General features: G+C 44.7%; 1 protein-coding gene across 4 annotated transcripts in view; it reads left to right on the top strand.

Annotated features, from left to right (window-relative positions):
- Window positions 1-19,374, top strand: part of F13A1 (coagulation factor XIII A chain) — a 76,758-nt gene that overhangs the window by 18,253 nt on the left and 39,131 nt on the right. For all 4 annotated transcript variants that reach the window (XM_054814599.1, XM_054814600.1, XM_054814598.1 and 1 more), the window contains 2 exons: window positions 9,411-9,662; window positions 18,114-18,232. In XM_054814599.1, coding sequence (XP_054670574.1) covers window positions 9,411-9,662; window positions 18,114-18,232 — 371 coding nt within the window. The remainder of the gene's footprint in view (window positions 1-9,410; window positions 9,663-18,113; window positions 18,233-19,374) is intronic.

Genomic DNA, 19,374 nt, shown 5'->3' with positions numbered 1-19,374 from the left:
GGGGAGACTGCAACAAACTTAGCTCTGAATGATGACTTGGGAGTCAGGCCTGAGCATGTGGTTGACTTGCCCTCTCTGTTCACCATTACTGTCCTGTCTGTGAAATGGGAACAATAATGCTGATGTCCCATGTGTGGTGGCTGACAATCAGCTGAAATGCTGATGTCCCATGTGTGGTGGCTGACAATCAGCTGAAATGCTGCACGTACAGGATAGTATACAATGCTGTTGGCCTCCCCTGCTTTTTAAGTGCCTGCTTCTGTGAGCACCACTGCCCTCTTGCTACAAGGAATTCAGCTCACAGAGATTCAGCTGGGAGAAGAGATGTTCAAGCTCCTCTTCTAAGAACTGGTTAATACTGAGTGCTCTACAAATGTTTCTCTTTACGCACATGTGGTGAAAACACAGAACGTTTGTTCTCAGAGGCTAGCAACAGAAAGCAAACCAAAAACAGTCCACAGAGGAGAAGGAAATTATTCAGAGATGATCTGCTTGACTCTTGCTACTTCTCCTTTTAGTGGCAAGTCCAATATTGAATGCCCTGAAGGGGAGAAAGAGGAGATTTCTTGTACTTAGGAAAGGGCACTGAGTGCTCAAGGTTTCAGTGCTATTTCAGTGCTATGCTCTCACACCTTTTTGTCACAGGGAGATGTGGCCATTTACATCCAGGTTTTTTTCTGTCTGCCTGAAGAGTGGGCATTCACCCCTGATAATGCCAGCTGCCTGAAAACCAGAGCCCAGTCCAAAATCTGTTGCCTAGGCTGCCTCTGTGAGCAGAGGAAGGAGGCAGGCACCTCCAGGTGGCAGTTTAGACCCGCTGTCTTAAAATGGGATGAACTCTCTTCAGGATTATTTTTTTCCTCCTCCGTTGACTCTCCCCCATAGACCAGGCTCTGACTTTAAGATCACCAAAGACAGAGGAGGTGAATCCTACCCTCGGTACTGTCAGGCAGAAGCTGCACCTCGGGACTGGCTCAGGCAACAGCCGTACAGCAGAGGCAGCTTCAGCTCAGAGAAGCTTTTTACACTGAAACAAGGGGTATACCACCTAGGAAAGTGCTGAGTTTGAGAGATTAAAGTGATGGGCACACAGAAATATTGGCAGGGTGTTGTAAAATGACCTCTGGAAGGAGCTCTCTGTGTGCCTGAGCAGTAGATTTCAAACAGAAGTGTAGAATAACCTAGGTTGGAGGGACCCCCGGAGGTCTTATGTCCAAGCCCTTGCTCAAAGCAGGCCCAGCTTCCTCGGGCTGCGCAGGGCCTTGCCCTAGGGACAGGTTTTGAGTGTCTCCAAGGGTGGGGAGGTTACCCCAAGCAATGTGGACCAGGCTGTGCAGGAACTGTAGAATTTTTTGGGTGTTTCAAGCTGCTGTTCTCATAAGGTACAAAGGTACTTTTGGTAGGAACGGCTGGCCTTGGCTCCCAGGGAATTCAGCTGGAGCTGGGAAAAATGAACGTCTCTTTTTGCGGGGCTATGCCTACAGTGAGGGCTGTTTATGCAACAGCACTGTATAAAGCTATTCAGAAAATATTAGTTCTCAGCACTGGAAATTTCCCAGCATTGATGTTAATCCATCACAGAATTTTTGTCCATTAAAGACTAATTTTGCTCTTGAAAAATGTGACAATTGTAATTACTTGATCTTGTGTGTGCGCAGAACTATTCTATTTCCTTTATTCCCTAAAACTTAGTTTTACTTCTCTTTTTTGCTCCTATTTTTGCTTCTTTTGCATCATTAAAAGGATGATTAATGAAGCAAGTAAAGCAAGTGGAGACTGCTTAATCCTTCTAATTGATAATGAATCAAGGGTACCTGGGACAAATGCTTCTTGCGTCATGTGAAACTAGGTCTGAAACACTCGCAGAAGAATCTTTAGTAACAATCTTTTTTAATCCACTGTCCATTTAAAGACAATTCACACAGAGTCTAGAATTCATAGGCTAAGTTGTATAAAAAAATATATATATGTAAATATATAAATAATTCACCCCAATCTCTTGAAAGTCACATTTACTGATATTCTTCTGCGATGGTTCCTTATGACTAAAATCCTTTTTGCTTTAACAGACTGTTTTCTGTAGAGTCATCATCGGTGAAACTGGCTGAAGTGCTAACGTGAAATATTGTAATTCAGTTTTTCACATAATGCTTCATTAAATTAGGACCATATTTGTCTGCCAAAGTATGGAAAACAATGAATGTGCCAAAAAATCCACATGGAAAAATATCCACTTATAAAGAGTAATGGGATGTTATTCCAGTTCTTGTGCTGGACTGCAGCCCTGCCTCAGTACCTATGGTTTGGGAGCTGCTCCATCACCGCATATTTCCTTCCTCACAACCCAGTTCCTGGCTTTAATGAGAGGAAAGGTGAGCATCGCCCCTCGGGTAATATTCATTTTACTGGTCTGGGGTTGAGAAGAAAGAGACACAAGAGAAGTGTAGATGCCATCCTTACATCCAGCTCCCCACCACGGGAACAACCTCAGTTTGCTTGGAGCCCAAGGGAGTCCAGAGGAGCCAATGACTCCTTCACCCATCTTGATCTCTCCTGACTACCGCCTTCATGGTGATGGGGATACTTTGTACTGCTCTTGGCTTTCCACAGTGCGGGGCTCAGCCTGGCCAAGCACAGCTCCCGCACCTGAGGCAGCCACTTTGGCATGAGTGCTGCAAAGTTTCCACAGTCACTGCTGTGCTGGCAGTGATTTCTCTGAAAAGCAGATGTATGATTAGATGGGCTTATATGGCCTTCAATCTTGCTTTTAGTAGTAGTTTCCTGTACATAGCTGTAAATCCTAGAGTGGTTGATGAGTTTATATGGTGCATCCTTACTCTAATGATATATTTCCCCACATCCTCATAAATTGTTGTCTATTTGTGTTTTCCTTAAATGGCTTCATAAATCCATATATATTGGCCTAGCCCTAAATATTATTATGAACGTTTTATTCATTGGCATACTTCTGGAATGATCATAAATCCCAGTCCTCCAGGCTACTATCACCTTTCCACAAGTGTGCATGTGTGGGCACCCATGCACCTGCCCATATGCACTTCTCTGGCTTCTATAAATCATTGGCTTTTGGCCTGAGATGTGAGCAGAGACTTACTGCTCCTTTTTCTAGTCTTCCCAGGCCTGCTCCAGAGGAATAGTTGTAAACACATGAAAGCAGCTAAGAGCATAAAGATGTCAGAGCTGATCCCATATGGCTTATTTAGGTAACACCAAATTCTCACTTATAGTCAGAGGGGCATCTGAGTACAACTAAATAACCAGGGGTCTGATTCAGGATACCCATGCCAGAATGAATGAAGCTCTTCATACTGTCCTACAGTGTACACAGCCCTTCCCTACTTTCACAGCAGTGTTGGGACATGCGTTATTCCAGGAAGGTTGAGGTTTTGTTCCTTTTGTCATGCAGTAAATCTGTCTTAGAGGGAAGTATTGCTACCCCTGCTGTCACCTGTCCTCCTCAGCAGCTCTGGGGCAGGGCAGATGGTAGCTAATAGAGGTGATGGGACGTGGGGTGTCGCCCAGCACCTCAGATGGGATATGGAACTGAGTTCTGCCTCTGGAAAAACGTTACTCATTGGAATAAGTTGGATCTTGATTTTTTTAGGAGCCTTCTTGGCATTATACAAGAGCAACTAACTCTGGTGCTGGGGCAAACTCTGTTGGTGATAGTATGTAACCCAGTGCTAAGAGTTTATTAAATCACTATGTCTCTGTTTAACAAAGAACTACAAAAATTGAACAAAGATACAGAAATACCTGATGGTTTGAACGTGGAGTCCCATTTTGGGGAAGAAAGAATAATGTATTAGCAGTGGAACACATTTCCTAGAAATTGACTCCAGACAGAGGAGAGACCTGTTTGCCAGCTCTTAGCAAAGAACAACAAAATTCATTTTCTGAACAAAAGCACTGGGATATTTTTTTCCTCCCCTCTGGAATTCCTAGCCAGGTCCCAGAGGAGCAGAGAGGAGGGAGCGTCTTGAGGTTCTCCATGAATGCAGTATTTCATGCAAAGGAATCTTTACCTTTATTATGCTCTCCTTTTGCACTGCTGAAGCAGCATCAAGTGGCACATAAAATCTAGCTGTATTTTTTAATGGTTTTAATAGCTAAGGTGCGTGACTCCAATGTGTGTTTTACCACTGTAAAGTGCTAGAAACATTCACTCCTGGGACAGAGTGGTCAGATGTCAAGGATTCCTAACTGGAGCCATATGCAAAAATTATTTCAAGATATTTGGGTTTCCTACATTTCCAAGTTTGCATGTAGTACTTCTGTAGGCAATGGGATTTGAGAGTGGGAGGAACCCAGATGTGATAGTAAAGCAATGGCTCAAAAGCACTACTGGCTTTTACAAAAATTTCAACTCCTTCTTGCTTGTTTTGATTGTTTGGGATTTTATTAGAGCATCTCTCTTCTTTCTTTTTTCTTTGTTTTACTTTTTCTTTTTCTTCCTGTTTCTCGTCTCCTCTCTCCTCTCTCCTTGTCCTCTTCTTTTCCTTCTCCCTTTTCCCTTATCCCTTTTCTGACATTTGTTGTAGTTATTCATAGTGATTAATAAGGCATGGTCCCAGTATGCAAACACCCATCCCCAGGCTGCTGGCTACAATGAGGCTTACCTCCGCTGCACAGCTACTGTACTTGTGGCTTCCAGCTCAAATTTATTTATCACCCTGTCACAATTACTATACTTCCAGGGCTGGCATTGAAGTAGATTCTTTACCCTTTGTATGAAAGAGTGTATGTAGGTAAAACAAATGAACCTAACAGGAAAACTGTTAACCTTACTGTTCGTAATGTAAGCCCCAAGGGGAGACAGATTCCTTGACTCCTTTAAAAAACAATCTTCTGAGGAGGGTTCCTAAAAAGATTATTGCCAAACAGCTTTGTTCACTTCCCTCTCTTCTGAGGTATCCTACATCCATCAGGGAGGAAATGTCCTCTGAAGCTCACTATATCTCTGATCTCTGTGCTTCCAAATTTCCCCTCCTCCCTGCTGACAGCAAGACATCTACTCACTTGCGTAGCACCTACCCAGGAGCACCCGACGGTGCCTCCGCTGGCTGTGCTAACAGCACGGCGCTTGCTCAGCAGTGGCATTTAGGAGCTGTTTAATGCACGTACACATACAGCAATGTCTCTGTCTGCTGGGGATCAAGGGGAAAACTAAACTAGATGGAGATAGGGACTTCTAGGGACTGGGCAGAGGAGGAGGAGGAGGAGTATGGTTTGAGCAAGCCCTGGTCCCTGTTAGTCACTTGGAAGGAACAGCAGCAGGCTCAGAGAGCTGGAGGAGGAGCGCTCATGTTTTGCTGACTGAACTTGCTGTACCTATCTCTCCCTCTCCCTCTGTTGCTGTAAATCCCTCTCTGGTGCAGCAATTTTACCCAGAATTAAACACAGCTTGCCTCTGTGCCTGATGGGCCCAGAGCTGACATGCTAAGGAGCTGAGGCATGTGTTAAAAATAACTCACTTTGAATGCATGTGTGTGTGGCCACAGTTTCAGACGTCTCATTCTTTTGCTACTGCGTAAGTAAGACTTAGGCAAGCTTTAACAAACACGGCACTCTGCTTTTTGCCCTTGTAAAGTGTGGGGCATCCCATATATGCCCACATCCACACATGCCTCAGTCATGATGCATTTTGCCATGTAGACCTTCACTCACGTTGACTTACTTTCAAAGGCTTGTGGTGCAGCACTGAGGGAGACCTGAGTTCCTTTAATAGCAACAGCAGCTATTTTGCTCCTTTTTTCCTGGGTGCCTGGAAAGCCCAGGAGGTGCAGAGCAGAGCTGATCTGTAGCTGAAGTGAGCTGGAGCTTTAGGAGCCCAGCTTGGAGAGCTACAGAAACCAAGGTGGCATAAGAAAGAATGGCCTGTGCACTGTGAAACAGGGGAAAAAGATATGTTTGGGCCATTAAACCTTCTGTAAAAGGGAGGTTTCTGTACAAATATTGTCTTCTGACAGTATCGTGGCTCACTACCTAGCATTGAAATGCAGAGAGTTGGAGGCCCATGAAAGAGGGCCACTGTGAATTCTCTCCTGCCCTCTCCTGCCTCAAAGGCAAGGCAGTCAGCAGCTCCCGTTCAGCGCCTGGTATCTTCTGAGCTGCAGAAGGAGCCTATAAAAAATTCACCCTGTGCCTGGTGGTAACAATGCAACAACCTCCAGGCTTTCCGAATTCTCAGGCTGGATTTTCCCATGTCCACGTGCTGTTAGAGAAAGCAGACAGGGACATCCCAACAGCGTGATGTCATGCAACGACTTTGTCTTTCACAGAATAATTGGCTGTGAAATGTCCTCGAGTGAGGGCCAGGGCCTCCTACACCCAAAGCACATGTGAGCATCGAGGAGTGAGGCAACCACAAAGAACTGGCTGTGGAGCGTGGTTCAGGCTGCCAACTCCTGGAGCAAATCAGAGCGAGAGGGATCCTGAGCCAGCTGATGCTGCTGGCAGAAGTACCCTCCTGTCAGCATAAAAAGAGTTTATCTTCTCTACGTGGTTCCTGGTCCTGACATGCACCTAAACACTTCTCCGTGGGTAGGGTTAGCACCAGAGATCCTGCAGAGAGTGCTCTGCCAGGCGTTTGTAGGCTTTTGGTAATGAGTCTTTGGATAATACTGAATTTTTCTTCCTTAGGGACTCTAACCGAGGGAATGAAATCACCATTGCACATTATCCCTTCTGAGAAAGGGCTGACATTACAGATATCCCAACTATGAGCCAAAGCTATCCCTACTTTTCCACTGCAGCCAGAAATGTGTGCTCAAGATGTAGATAAAAGTCAAATGGCCAAGCCGTCATGAGAGGACTTCTCTACAATGTGATAAACATAGTACCGAACCTACATAAGGATTCTTTGCTAGCAACCTTAGCATGTAATGCCAAAATTATTCAGCTTTATAGCGGTCTAGTATCAAGACAACAGATGTGTGTATATGAGACTAGTGTGGCTGGTGCTGTCAGGTGTCTAGATGTGTGATTACAATTCAGCTCCACAAGCTCCTGTCAGAAGTAACAATTCCCTTGCTCTCCCATTTGCATTTTGGTTTTTGTTTCAGAAGATGAGGGAACCTGTCCTCTCTTCAAAGAAAACATTGGAAATTGTTCACTGTGCTCTTGAGGGCTCTGCCCATCTTCCCAGGCTTTCTTGTGGGTTCAGGATTTATGCAACTGTTAGCAAGCACCAAACCCTGCTTATCCGTCAGAAGCAAACAATGTTCTCTTGTATGTCTGTTTATAACATCTGCAAATTATCCTGACTTCTAGGATATCCTTTCCCTGGCATCCCTTCTGTGTCTGCAGGGATGCAGGCAATACCCCCAGAGTGCCTTCCTACTGGGGAGTGATTCTGCAGCCTCCCCATGTGATGAATGTCCCCGTGGTGCACACGGACACACTGGTACGAAGCCACCACCACAGCACAGCTGCTGCTGTCCCACATAGGCTCCTACACTGATGTGTGGCTTCCAGTGAAGGTGGCAGTGTTAGTTCCTAACCATGTTAAGATAGTAATCTCTTCCGCCTCCCACCTTTCTGAAAGAAGTAAGGGAGGTATTTTAAAAAGTAGCAGTTGTTAATGGTTTTTGAGGATGTCAGTTCAATTACTTGGTTTGCTCTGCTGCTTTGTTTGCGTGGACCGCTTTTTTAAAAAAACAATTACGTCAAAACGAGAAACAAAATATCAACTGTAGAGGTAAGCTGGGTCATACCCAGTTGCACTACAAAGAAAAAGAATATGTTCAGCTCTTAGACCGCAATTGTTAGCAGGCATAAGACTCTCATCTTTGTTACCTCTATAGGCTCTTCTCTCTAGACTGGCTTTCCTTTGATGGCTTATATTTGAAGTGTCCAGTGCTTTATCTTCTAGTGCTTTCTATTGATTTTGCTCTCTTATTCTAGTGCCTTTTTCTTCTGTAGGTCTTCCCTTCTGTTGCATCCCTCACTGATCTGAACGGGTTTCATGGATTACGGTATCCCTGGTCATCAGGGCAAAGTGGGCTATTATGTGCACTGAACATCTGCAAAATGGAAATTCAAGTGCACCAAATAATCTCTTGGATGAAGAACAGTAGCCTCAGATTTCTTAGAAACACGTATGTTGTGGCAGCTCACAAGCTTCAGAATCAAAGCCGGAGTTGTCCTTTCCCAGAATGTAGTAGTGTTCAGATCTGGGATTATCTCTACATCAGCTGTATAAAAATAAGCAAGCAGGAAAATCAACGCCCTTGTGAGTTTAATTTTGAAGTTTTTAAATAGTAGGAATGAAAAATATAGCAGTCTGTCTCTCTGTCTGCCATCATTGCTTTTCGTTACCCTATTTTTGAATGAAAGAGTCTGACTTTCAGCCTAAAATATGAAATGAAGAATAGATTTGAGAATGAGATAAGGAACTCAGCCTTCTCACAAGTGTCTTTTCTGTCTACGCTGCTGGTTGGCTTCCAGATATATTTTGGCTCTACCTCAGGCTCAAAGGGTGGATCCTCACACGAGTTTGAATCCTGGCAGTGTACATGTTTACATGTAGCCTATCCATCTAGATGCTTTTTATTGTTGGCAGGGTAAAATAGGCTTCTCTGGGGTGTGATTTGTCTCACTACGAGGCAGACTATCACATGCAGTGCTTTGGAAGTGTGTCATACCCATTGTTTGCAGAGAAAGTTTGGCTATCCAGCCCAGATGTGCTCACCTAGACTCTGCGTGTCCAGCATTGATTCCTGCTCTGTCCATGAGGAGTAGACGTTCAGAAGGAACTAAGTGTTGGGTATCTGCTGGTGGACTGACTTGTATTTCCTCTGTCTCTGTGGACTTGCATGAAAGAGTGCTTGGTCTCTGCTTGTCAGCGCAGTAGTGCAGTGAGAAGAATGAGGTTCTGCTCTGTTAAAGAGCCCCAAAGCTGATGTCCATGCCCAGTGGGCACTTGTGTGCTAGCAACAAGGGTGGTGGGTGCATCTGAGCTGGGGAAGAGGCAACCTAAACTTACCAACAGTGTAGCTGACACCAAGGCAAGGAGCAAGCTGGAGTGCAGCTTGCTACACTAGGATAAACAGTAGTGAGCAAGGAAAGCCTGGGACAGCCCCTGCTCATGCTGCCAGGGCTACGCTCCTGGCAGTGCCCGAGCCAGTGAGACTAAAGCTTGCTGGAGCGAAATGGGTGGGGGTGTCTGCACAGGCTGTTTGCTGGGAGGTGTTGCATGTATTCATGTGGCTGTACTGCCAAGTGACCAGGCACTGTGTGAAGCAATGAGGGATGTAGGTGGTTTCCACCCACTCAAACTTGCCATCTCTGTTGAAAATAGACAAAGGGATAGAGGACTGCCAGGAAATGAAGAAACTGTCAAAACAAGGTGAACCTCTTCATGGAGTTATCCCCTCCTCTTTCTCCAGGTCGTTACCCACAGCAAAACAAAGGCACCTACATCCCAGTCCTAGTAGGTGATGTGCTGAAACCTGGCGAGTGGGGAGCCAAGATTACCCACAAGGAGAACAACTCCGTCCGCCTGTCCATCATGTCCTCTGCCACCTGCATCATTGGGAAGTTTCGCCTGTATGTTGCTGTCTGGACTCCCTTTGGCATCCTCCGGACACACAGAAACTCAGCAACCGACACTTACATCCTATTCAATCCCTGGTGCCAGCGTAAGTAACTTGTCTGAGTCAAAGGTTCATGCTTTCTGCTGCCGGGCTCATTGGTTTATGGGAGGGGGTGGTCCAGGAAGGGGAGCTTGGTACCAAGGTGATTGGACACAAGCTAGTTTGCGTCTGGGAATTATATAGTTACTTTGCCAAGAGGCAAGTCTTTCAGGCTGGGGAATAGCCTTGTGTGAGCGGGGCTCCATGCTGCAGACCTGTGCCTGTGCCTGTGCCATAGCTGCACTCTGCAGTTTTATGAGGCCAAGCCTGTGTTTACTAGCTCAGGCAGTGCGAGCCCATTCTCATAGTAAATATACCCCAAGACTTTGCTCTGACTTTAATAGGCATCAGTGTGAGCCTCCTGTCTGCCTGTGTGTGCCTTAAACTGACAAGTCAATACAGGCATGATTTGGTGTGGATGTGGCAGCACCGCATTCTCTGTTGAGTTACATTGCTGATTGTCACATTTAGGATCAAAAAGCCAAAAGCCTGAAGGAATTCAATGGGAGCTGCTGCTCCTGCACAAGGCGGATGGAGCAACCTGCTGTGGCATCACTGGTGGTGCCTTCCCGCCACCACACGACATTTGCCCTTATAACTTCCCCTTTACTGGTGACTAATTCACAGAAACCGTGTCCTCTGTGAGGAACAGAACATTTTGCAAATGAACCTTTTTTTGTAATCCAGTGGATTGAAGACCAATTTATTTTTTTAAAATCTCCCTGCATCCTGGGTAAAATCAGCCCTTATGCCGACAGAATTGTATTTTATCCAAGGAAGTCCGTGTGTGGCTTTAAGGAGGGAGCAAAGAGAACCAGAGAGTTTTGTCTCAGCCTTCTGACAGGCTGTAGCACTGTGTCTCAGCTTCCGACCCTTGTAAGGCTCCAACTCATACATATTGCTATATATTCAGGTCACCAGCTAACTTTAATATTCTCCCGCCACCCTTCTTTCATCTTTCAATTTTTTTACCAGAGTATTTGCATCAAATAATCCCGTACCAAACAAGGGCCATCCTACCGAGTGACGAGTAAGTTTAGCGTTATTAATACAGCCCATTTTTCAGCTGCACTACTGTCAGTACATTGAATGATTTGTGCTGAATTCATTACTTGCCCCTGGTCCAAGGGAATATAAGCGATGATTAGCTTATGCATTATTTAGGAAGATATATGTTGAAGCTGAATAAAGCAGAGTTAGTTAAGAATTATAGAATCATAGAATACTAGGTTAGACGGGACCTCAAGGATCATCTGGTACAACCTTTCTTGGCAAAAGCTCCATCTAGACAAAAGCACCGTCTAGACAAGATGGCCCAGCACCCCGTTCAGCTGAATCTTAAAAGTGTCCAATGCTGGGGAATCCACCACTTCCCTGGGGAGATTATTCCAATGGCTGATTGTTCTCATTGTGAAAAATTTTCCTCTAGTGCCCAGCTGGAATGTCCCCAGGAGTAACTTGCACCCTTTACCCCTCATCTTTTCCATGTGACTCCTTGTAAAAAGGGAGTCTCCATCATCTTTGTAGTCACCCTTTAAGTACTGGAACATGGTGATGAGGTCTCCCCCAGCTTTCTTTTCTCAAGGCTGAACAAACCCAGTTCTCCCAGCCTTTCCTCCTATGGCAGGCCTCCCAGTCCTTTGATCATCCTGATGCCCCTTCTCTGGACCCTCTCCAGCCTGTCCACATCTTTTTTGTATAGTGGGGACCAAAACTGAACACAGTGTTCCAGATGTGGCCTGACAAGTTCTGAGTAGAGTGGGATAACGACTTCTTTATCTCTGCTGGCGATGCCCTTGTTGATGCAACCCAGCACCCTGCTGGCTTGCTTTGCCGCAGCAGCACGCTGTTCACTCATATTGAGCTTGTTGTCCCCCAGGATGCCCAGATCCCTCTCCACAGAGCTGCTCTCCAGCCAGGTGGGTCCCAGTCTCTGCTGCACTTCTGGATTATGTTTTCCCAGGTGCAAGACCTTACACTTGTGCCTGTTGAACTTCATTAAGTGAACTTAAGTTAAGTGGGAACAGGAGGGAAGGGCAAGGCCTTGTGACATCTTGAGATACTTTTCAAAGTAGTGTAAAGGTAGGTACCTTAGAGCAGCATACTAAGAGTTTGTTCTGGGAGAGGAGGGAGAGTGTGTAACAGAAAGAGAGGAATCACTGTCAAAGTTATAACCCACTGTGAGCAGACAAAACTGCTCAAGGTTTCTGAAGGCATCATCAGCCTCTCACAGTTCCAGCTAGGGCGGTGTGATTCTCCACCCCAAGGTAGAGCATCCCTTGGCTTTAGTCCTGGATGCCGTAACAGCCAGTTTGTTAGCCAGCACCATGACTCTGCGGTAGCTCAGAACCCTTTTGGAAAAGGATAAACCCCAAAGAAAAAGCTTCTTTTGCCTCAAGTTGCTTCATGACTAACATGCAACCAGCTCGGGCAGCATGCAGCTATAATGCAGAGAAAAAAATGTGATGTGCGGGGGCTTGGCTTCCCCACTGTGGTGTGATGGGGACCACACAGGCTGATTCAAGGTGCTAGTCAGGGGAAAATCAATCCCTTCTTCACACCTCCTTCCCCAGGCCTGTGTGCTGACTGATCCACCTCTGTTCAAGGTGCTTTGGTGCTTTGCTCTCCTATGCCCTCCCTCTCTCCCACCTGAGCTGAATGGAGCCAAAAGCCAGCAAGATTAAAACCACAGCATGGGAGCAAACCAGCAGGGAGCAAGACATGCAGCAGTTGCCTCCAGCAGCAGCAGTCGGCAAGGCTGAGGGAAAAGCTCTGCTTCAGGAAAGCAGAAGAGGGTGTCCGGGCAGCAAGGGTGCCCCCAGGCTCAGGGGAGGCAACTTGGGGTCACCCCTGCAGCACCACATTTTTGTCTCCAGCTAAGGTGTCCAGGTGTGTCTCAATGACTTCAAGTCCTGTTCCTTGCTCACTATTGTAGTTTTTGTCTTCTGCATGTTTCATTTCTTACCCCTACTTTTACTCCTAGGTAGTTTGGGCTAATTGGCTCCTATATCTGCCTTTTCCCCCTTTCCTTGTGTTAGAAAACCAGGGACTGTTTCTCCACGCTTTATCCCCCGGTTGGAAAAGATTGTTCAGTGGAATGACAAAAGGGTATAAAAACTCAGGCAGTTAAAGTGCAGAGAAAACAATAGTTTGAAAATCTCCTAGACTTGTTTGCTGGGTTAATAGCTGAGCAGAAAAGTCTGAGTGAAAAGCCTCATTAGGAAGAGAGAAGGCTGATGCCAGGAATGAATGGGGATTGTTATAGCAGGGAGCAGAGTACGGGCTCTGTCAGTGTCTAGCGCAGCTTTCCGACTCATCATTTTGGCGAAACATCAATGTGTCGGTGTGAGCTTTTCTTTAAGACAGAGGCATTTGTGCCCTTTCTTATTACTCCTTTTCTCACTGTAATTCAATTCTGACATATCTTCCCAGCCAGGGATGCATTTTCTTTCCCTGCTGTTTCAGAACAGATTTGAATACTTTACAAGTCAAGCTACAGAGTACTTTGCTTCCAAAATCATCAGATGTGTTTATATGTTTTAATCCCCTTAACTTCGTTTAAGGCTGGTCACCAAGAATACTTTAAAGATGCAGATGCAGGGCCTGATCCTGCACAATTATATACACCAGCCCCAAACATCTGGGTATTCAGCAAGCTAGTGGATTGAGATTTCAGATACTCAGCTGAAATTTGCATTACTTAATAAGCAAGGTAAAGCCTGTGAAGAGAGTCAGCATCCTTTCTTCAGCCAGCTGACATATAGTTGGGAAAAACAGCTGTGCAGAGGCCTCTTCAATTCTGAAACCCAAGATACAAATGGCAAGTAGTTCAAGATAACTTCTTGGAGTTTAACTTAACTCTTAGCAGTATCAGACTACATGAAAGCAGAGAAGGGCTCCTTTGATCTGGATACTGTGAGCTCTTTCCAAGGAGGTGTTGAGGCCCAGCAACTTTCTGCTGGGGAACATTCAGTGCTTGACAGGAAAAGACCTCGCATTGACTTGTGTGGCTCTCGCACAGGTGGAAATGCATAGTGTGTCTAAGTTGTAGACTCTGTGGGCTGAGGCATGTGTTTCATTCACCCAAGCCTCCTGCAAAGTGCATTATATTTAAGCAATTAAATACATTGCAACTTTATTGAGTCAGCTGCATATTTCTCCTGCTTAAATATCCTAATACAGTTTGAGGATTAATAGCATGTGGTTGACATTGGGCTCCTCTCATGTGTTAGCAGTCATCCAAATTTGGCCCAATAATATTTTCTTGTGTTTATAGCTAAATTTTAAATTTGATCTCTTATAGATTCCACATGGGTAAAGTTCACACAGAGCTTCATCCTTCTGCTACATTAATGTAGGCAAGCACTAACAGTTGCAAGGCAGCATACTGATATTGGTCCTGGGTGGAGTGGGTTTTACAGAAAACTATCATCTCTTGCAGCTCTGTTTGCCACAGCGCTGTCCGCTTCCGAGCAAGAGCCCTGGGAGTTTTGTGATTCCAGCGAGGCCCAGCCTTGCATCCCTGGATTCCCACGGGAGCGCATCGAAGGGAGGCTGGGTGCTTGTGGGAAGCCTGTCGCCTCCACCTCCACCTGTCTGCTGGTGCTGCTGTGCTCAGCAATCACTGTCTGCATGAAGAAATAACATTTCCAACTCCAGCTGGTTGCTGTGCTGGGGATGGGGTCCCTCCCATACTGGGTAGGGTCCTCTCATGGTCATTCACCTTCCCAAATTGAAAGGGCTGCTCTGCACTCCTCATCTCTTTTACAAGGAGCCTGTGTTCAGTGGAATTCCTTGCCTGCAGTACTGTCTTCATGTGGAGTGTACCTTCACCTTAACCATCTTCAGAGAAGCATAGAGGCTAATTTGCTTCTTTGTAGCATTGCTAGTGTCTTAGTAATTTCCCAGGATAAAAGAAGTAGGTTAAAAAAACCCCTAAACTGCTAGAGAAAAAGAACAAACCAACCCAGCACATTTCCATGGAATTCTTCCGTTTGTCAGATGTGAGCCTCCACTTGCACAAAATAATTAGGAGTTGTACTATGTAGAGCACGCTTAGCATCAAAGTAGTCACAAATGCCTCGTATTTTCTTCTAAACAGTCTCAAGGGTAGTGAAAGCTGTCAAAAATCAAAGCAGCTGGCTTATCTGTGAAACATAGAAGCCCTTTTTACTTTATGGAAACCACAAATATTTTAAAATTGACAGAGAAGTTAATCAATTTTCATCTGATTTAGCAAAGATCATGCAGTCTCAAAATAACATAAGCATCTCAATTGATACCAACCAGATCAATATTGATATTTTTAATCCCTGAAAGAAAACAACAGCTGTCAGGAAGGCATATGCACACACTCCACTGAATGCGTAACTGTACAGAAGAAGGTGTGAGTTCTTTAAATGTGTTCTCTGTACCATTTGTATGGAAGTGCTTTAAGAAAATCCAAAGCTCAATGAGTAAGTACATATAATTGTTCAGTCAGCAACTCAGGCAGATCCAGCCTAACGAAACAGATCCTAGATGATCTGTAACATCTGCAATATTTTTGGTGGGATGTTACGCAGAACTTGTTTAGAGCTGGGACCTCAAAATGTCATGTAATATACAATTTCATATGTATGAGAGTCCCTGCTGGCATAAATGACTACAGCTTTTTGATTCACTGTCAACTTTTAACACTCTCTGGTAGCCTCTGAATATAATAAACTCATGAACTTCTGCTTTGTGCCTGAGTGCAGGTTGACTAGGTCGTGGGTAGTGAGAACCCTATAAAGAAAGTTCTTGACAACCCAGCCCTTACAAGCTGGGTGAATACCACCGCCCCACCAAATGCACGAGTGGGTTTCAGACCTGCTCACCTTAGGGAAAACCCGATAAAACCTGCCACTTCTCCATTTGCTTGGATTTGGATGTAGCATGCCGCAGCATTCTTATGGAGAAACTGGCTGCTCATGGCTTGGAAAGGCATACGCTTCACTGGGTGAAAAACTGGCTGGCTGGATGGGCCCGAAGACTTGTGGTGAATGGAATTAAATCCAGTTGGCAGCCAGTCACAAGTGGTGTTCCTCAGGGCTCAGTACTGGGGCCAGTTCTCTTTAGTATCTTTATCAATGATCTGGACGAGGGGATTGAGTGCACCCTCAGTCAGTTTGCAGATGACACCAAGTTGGGCGGGAGTGTTGATCTGCTTGAAGGTAGGAAGGCTCTGCAGAGGGATCTAGACAGGCTGGATCGATGCACTTGGGTCACAGCAACCCCATGCAATGCTACAGGCTTGGGGAAAAGTGGCTGGAAAGCTGCCTGGAGGAAAAGGACCTGGGTGTATTGGTCAATAGCTGGCTGACTATGAGCCAGCAGTGTGCCCAGGTGGCCAAGGCAGCCAACAGCTTCCCGGCTTGTATCAGAAATAGCATGGCCAGCAGGACTAGGGAAGTGATCATCCCCCTGTACTGAGCACTGGTGAGGCCGCACCTTGAGTACTGTGTTCAGTTTTGGGCCCCTCACTGCAAGAAGGACATTAAGGTGCTGGAGCGTGTCCAGAGAAGAGTAATGAAGCTGGTGAAGGGTCTAGAGCACAAGTCTTATGAGGAGCGGCTGAGAGAAGCAGGGTTGTTTATCCTGGAGAAAAGGAGGCTAAGGAGAGACCTTATTGCTGTCTAAGTCCCTGAAAGAAGGTTGTAGTGAGGTGGGTCTTGATCTCTTCTCCCAAGTAACAGGTGATAGGACAAGAGGAGACTGCCTCAAGTTGTGCCAGGGGAGTTTTAGATTGGATATAAGGAAAAATTTCTTCACCAAAAGAGTTGTCAAGCACTGGACCAGGTTGCCCTGGGAAGTGGTTGAGTCACCATCCCTGGTGGTATTTAAGATATGTAGACGTGGTGCTTAGGGACATGGTTTAGTGGTGGACTTGGCAGTGCTAGGTTAATGGTTGGACTTGATGATCTTAAAGGTCTTTTCCAACCAAAATGATTCTATGATTCTATGATTCTAAGACCCTGTGAAAAGTGTAATGGAAGTGCTGATCTCCTCAAATGCAATAAAGGCTTCTTATATCTAACACCTGCTTCCCTGTCATTCCTTGCACACCAATGTGGAGGTCATCATGTTACATATCTATGTATACTCCTTCTGTATATACAGATATAGAGATATAAATACATCTTCAGAGAAAACAAAACTTCCAGCAGGGTCAGGTGTGTAGATTGGCAAAACCCTTCACCTAGCTGAAGCCAGTGTGAGTTTTGCCATTGATTTTTTCAGAGGGCTCAGATTTTAGCTTATTTTCAGTCAAATTGCAGTTTATGGGCACATGAAAAAGCTTTTGAGAATGATGTTTACAAGGAAGTACAAATCTGATTTGCATTTCAACAAAATACAACAAATCAATAGGCTTTTAAAAGTGAAATGGTCCTCTAGTAATTTGTAGTGGGGTGCTGGAGAAATCCACTACGGCAGTAGTGAATGGTAGTTTTGTACTCGCCCGTTTCAAACTATGAGAGGTTATTGCTTCCTTTTAATTTGCTATCTGGTACCACATTACTGATTTCCTCAAATTAATTAATTCCCATACTGTTAATTGTTAAGTTGTATCTCTTAGTCTCAAAATACAAGCATTGGCACAGGAAAAGGAATCCTCAACTATTCTAATGTCACAGAATCACGACTTGCTTCATACTTATTGTGAACATCTGAACAGTTTCATGTCATTCCGGGTTATTTATGAATGTTAATAATGGGTTATTTACATATACGAATCATGTTTGCAGAGTGAGGGTCCACACACATGCTCTTGACTCTTGATATAAGACCAATCTAGGATATACCTTTTGTATATGTTTTGATAAAGTTCTCATCCACTTACTTCCAGTTTTCACTTGGACACTTGAATTTCTCTTCATATTAGCTGGTCAGTCAAGCTACCTGGGGGAGGGACACTCCAGTCAATAACATATGTACAGAAAAAGCAATCAAACCTTCTGTTAATACACTATAAAAACTGTATTCCAATTTTTTTAATGCACTACAGATTTTTCTTTAGATCTCTTGACTTGAGCTGTTTTCCATTAACATTAATAGGTTTCAAATTGTTCTTTGATCTGTTTGTACGGATGCAGAATTGCATCATGGTGCTCCAACTTTTAAATTAGTGGTACATAGTAATCATAAAATTCTTGATAAGGTGTGACATTTTAATCATACTTTACAGATCCTGAGAAAACAGGCAGGAGTTGTCCGCATTTTTGCATCTTGCATGCTTTTAAGTTGTGTATCATATTCCTAACTGAGGTCACTACCTCCTTATTTTTGTACTCTGTGAAGCAAGTAATGTTTTGTTTGATGGAAGAGGGGTACTTTTTATGAAAGATGACTGTATTATATGCTGAGGTTTTTTTTATCTGTCCTATATAAAAACTTAAGTGACTGTTAACGTTATTTTTTTTTTGTAAACTGATGCAGAGGATGCCGTGTATCTGGATGATGAGAAGGAAAGGGAAGAATATGTCCTGAATGATGTTGGTATTGTTTTCCATGGAAACATCAATGACATAAAAGTAAGAAGCTGGAGTTACGGTCAGGTGAGCTTTTTAGACCTTCTCTGGCTGCTCCCAGCAGAAAAGCAAATGAATTTAATTGACACCAGACTGTGGTTGAGACTGTGGGCTCTGGAGTGCATTATTGGTCTCTGCTTCAGAAAGACAAGGGGCATAATTTTAAAATTGTATGAAGTGGGTATACGCCTAATCCAGAAAAGCAATGTTATAATAGCTAATATTTAAAGATCTTGTTTTAGGAGCATGTTTCAGATACTAAGAGGCTGCCTGTTGAAAGTTATAATCATTAGCTGAGGTTTCCACAGTGCAGCAGTATTTCTGCTGCTATGTTAAACCAATTTGGTGAAAGAGTAGAGATTTTTTTTTTTTCCCAGCAATAGGTTTTATTGCTTTTTGACAACTCCTTTTAGTTCTAGCAACTTGATGGAAATTATTCTCCTCTGCTCGAGGCGGGAGTCAGCTTGTCACGGGTTTCCTATGGCAAACTAGGATTTAATCCCCGAGTTTTACATTTCCTTGCCACGGTGACAAAGGGGGGGGATCTCTCCCTTTGCCAGCTGGACATGACAATATCAGTCTCCAGTGGCCCCTTGCAGCCTGTGGGAAACATCCCCGCCAGGCTGGTGGGCAGTATTGGCATGCCTTCAATAGCATCAGGCTCCTATTGCTTGCTCACCTATTTTACCTCAATCTCTTTGTAAGCACTAGCCAGCCTGAAAAATCCCTATGGGATGAAAAAGTTGAGTTGTTGTTTGAGAATAGGGGGAAAGCATTCATGAGCAGAATCAAAACGAGCAAAACCAACCCTAGCTGTCACTCAGAGGGGCTCCAAAGGACAGTTACTGGACACGGCAAACTCTGCTCATCTCACCTCCTCGATTTTCACAGCAGCACAATTAAGAAAGTATTGAAGTATTTCCTTAATGCTATGGTGATGGATTCATTCAGTTTTTGTGGCACCTCCCCAGCACAGCCTTGCAGAAGGGGCCTTCTTGCTTTGCTTTCTTTCCCTTGGCTAAAGACAATCTCAAAGTTGGAGCTGGATGGATTGCCAGTGTACTTGCCCTGGACAGCTCTTTCAACTCACATCTCTCTTGTTTCCGTATTTAAAGGTACAATTTCATCTTTTTTCCTGCTGCAGCACTGCCTTAGGGACTTCCTGCCTC

Source organism: Grus americana, chromosome 2 (genome assembly GCF_028858705.1).
Source record: "Grus americana isolate bGruAme1 chromosome 2, bGruAme1.mat, whole genome shotgun sequence".
NCBI lineage: Eukaryota > Metazoa > Chordata > Aves > Gruiformes > Gruidae > Grus > Grus americana.
The sequence above is the reverse complement of the archived record's forward strand: the minus strand, read 5'-3'. Positions and strand labels throughout refer to the sequence as shown.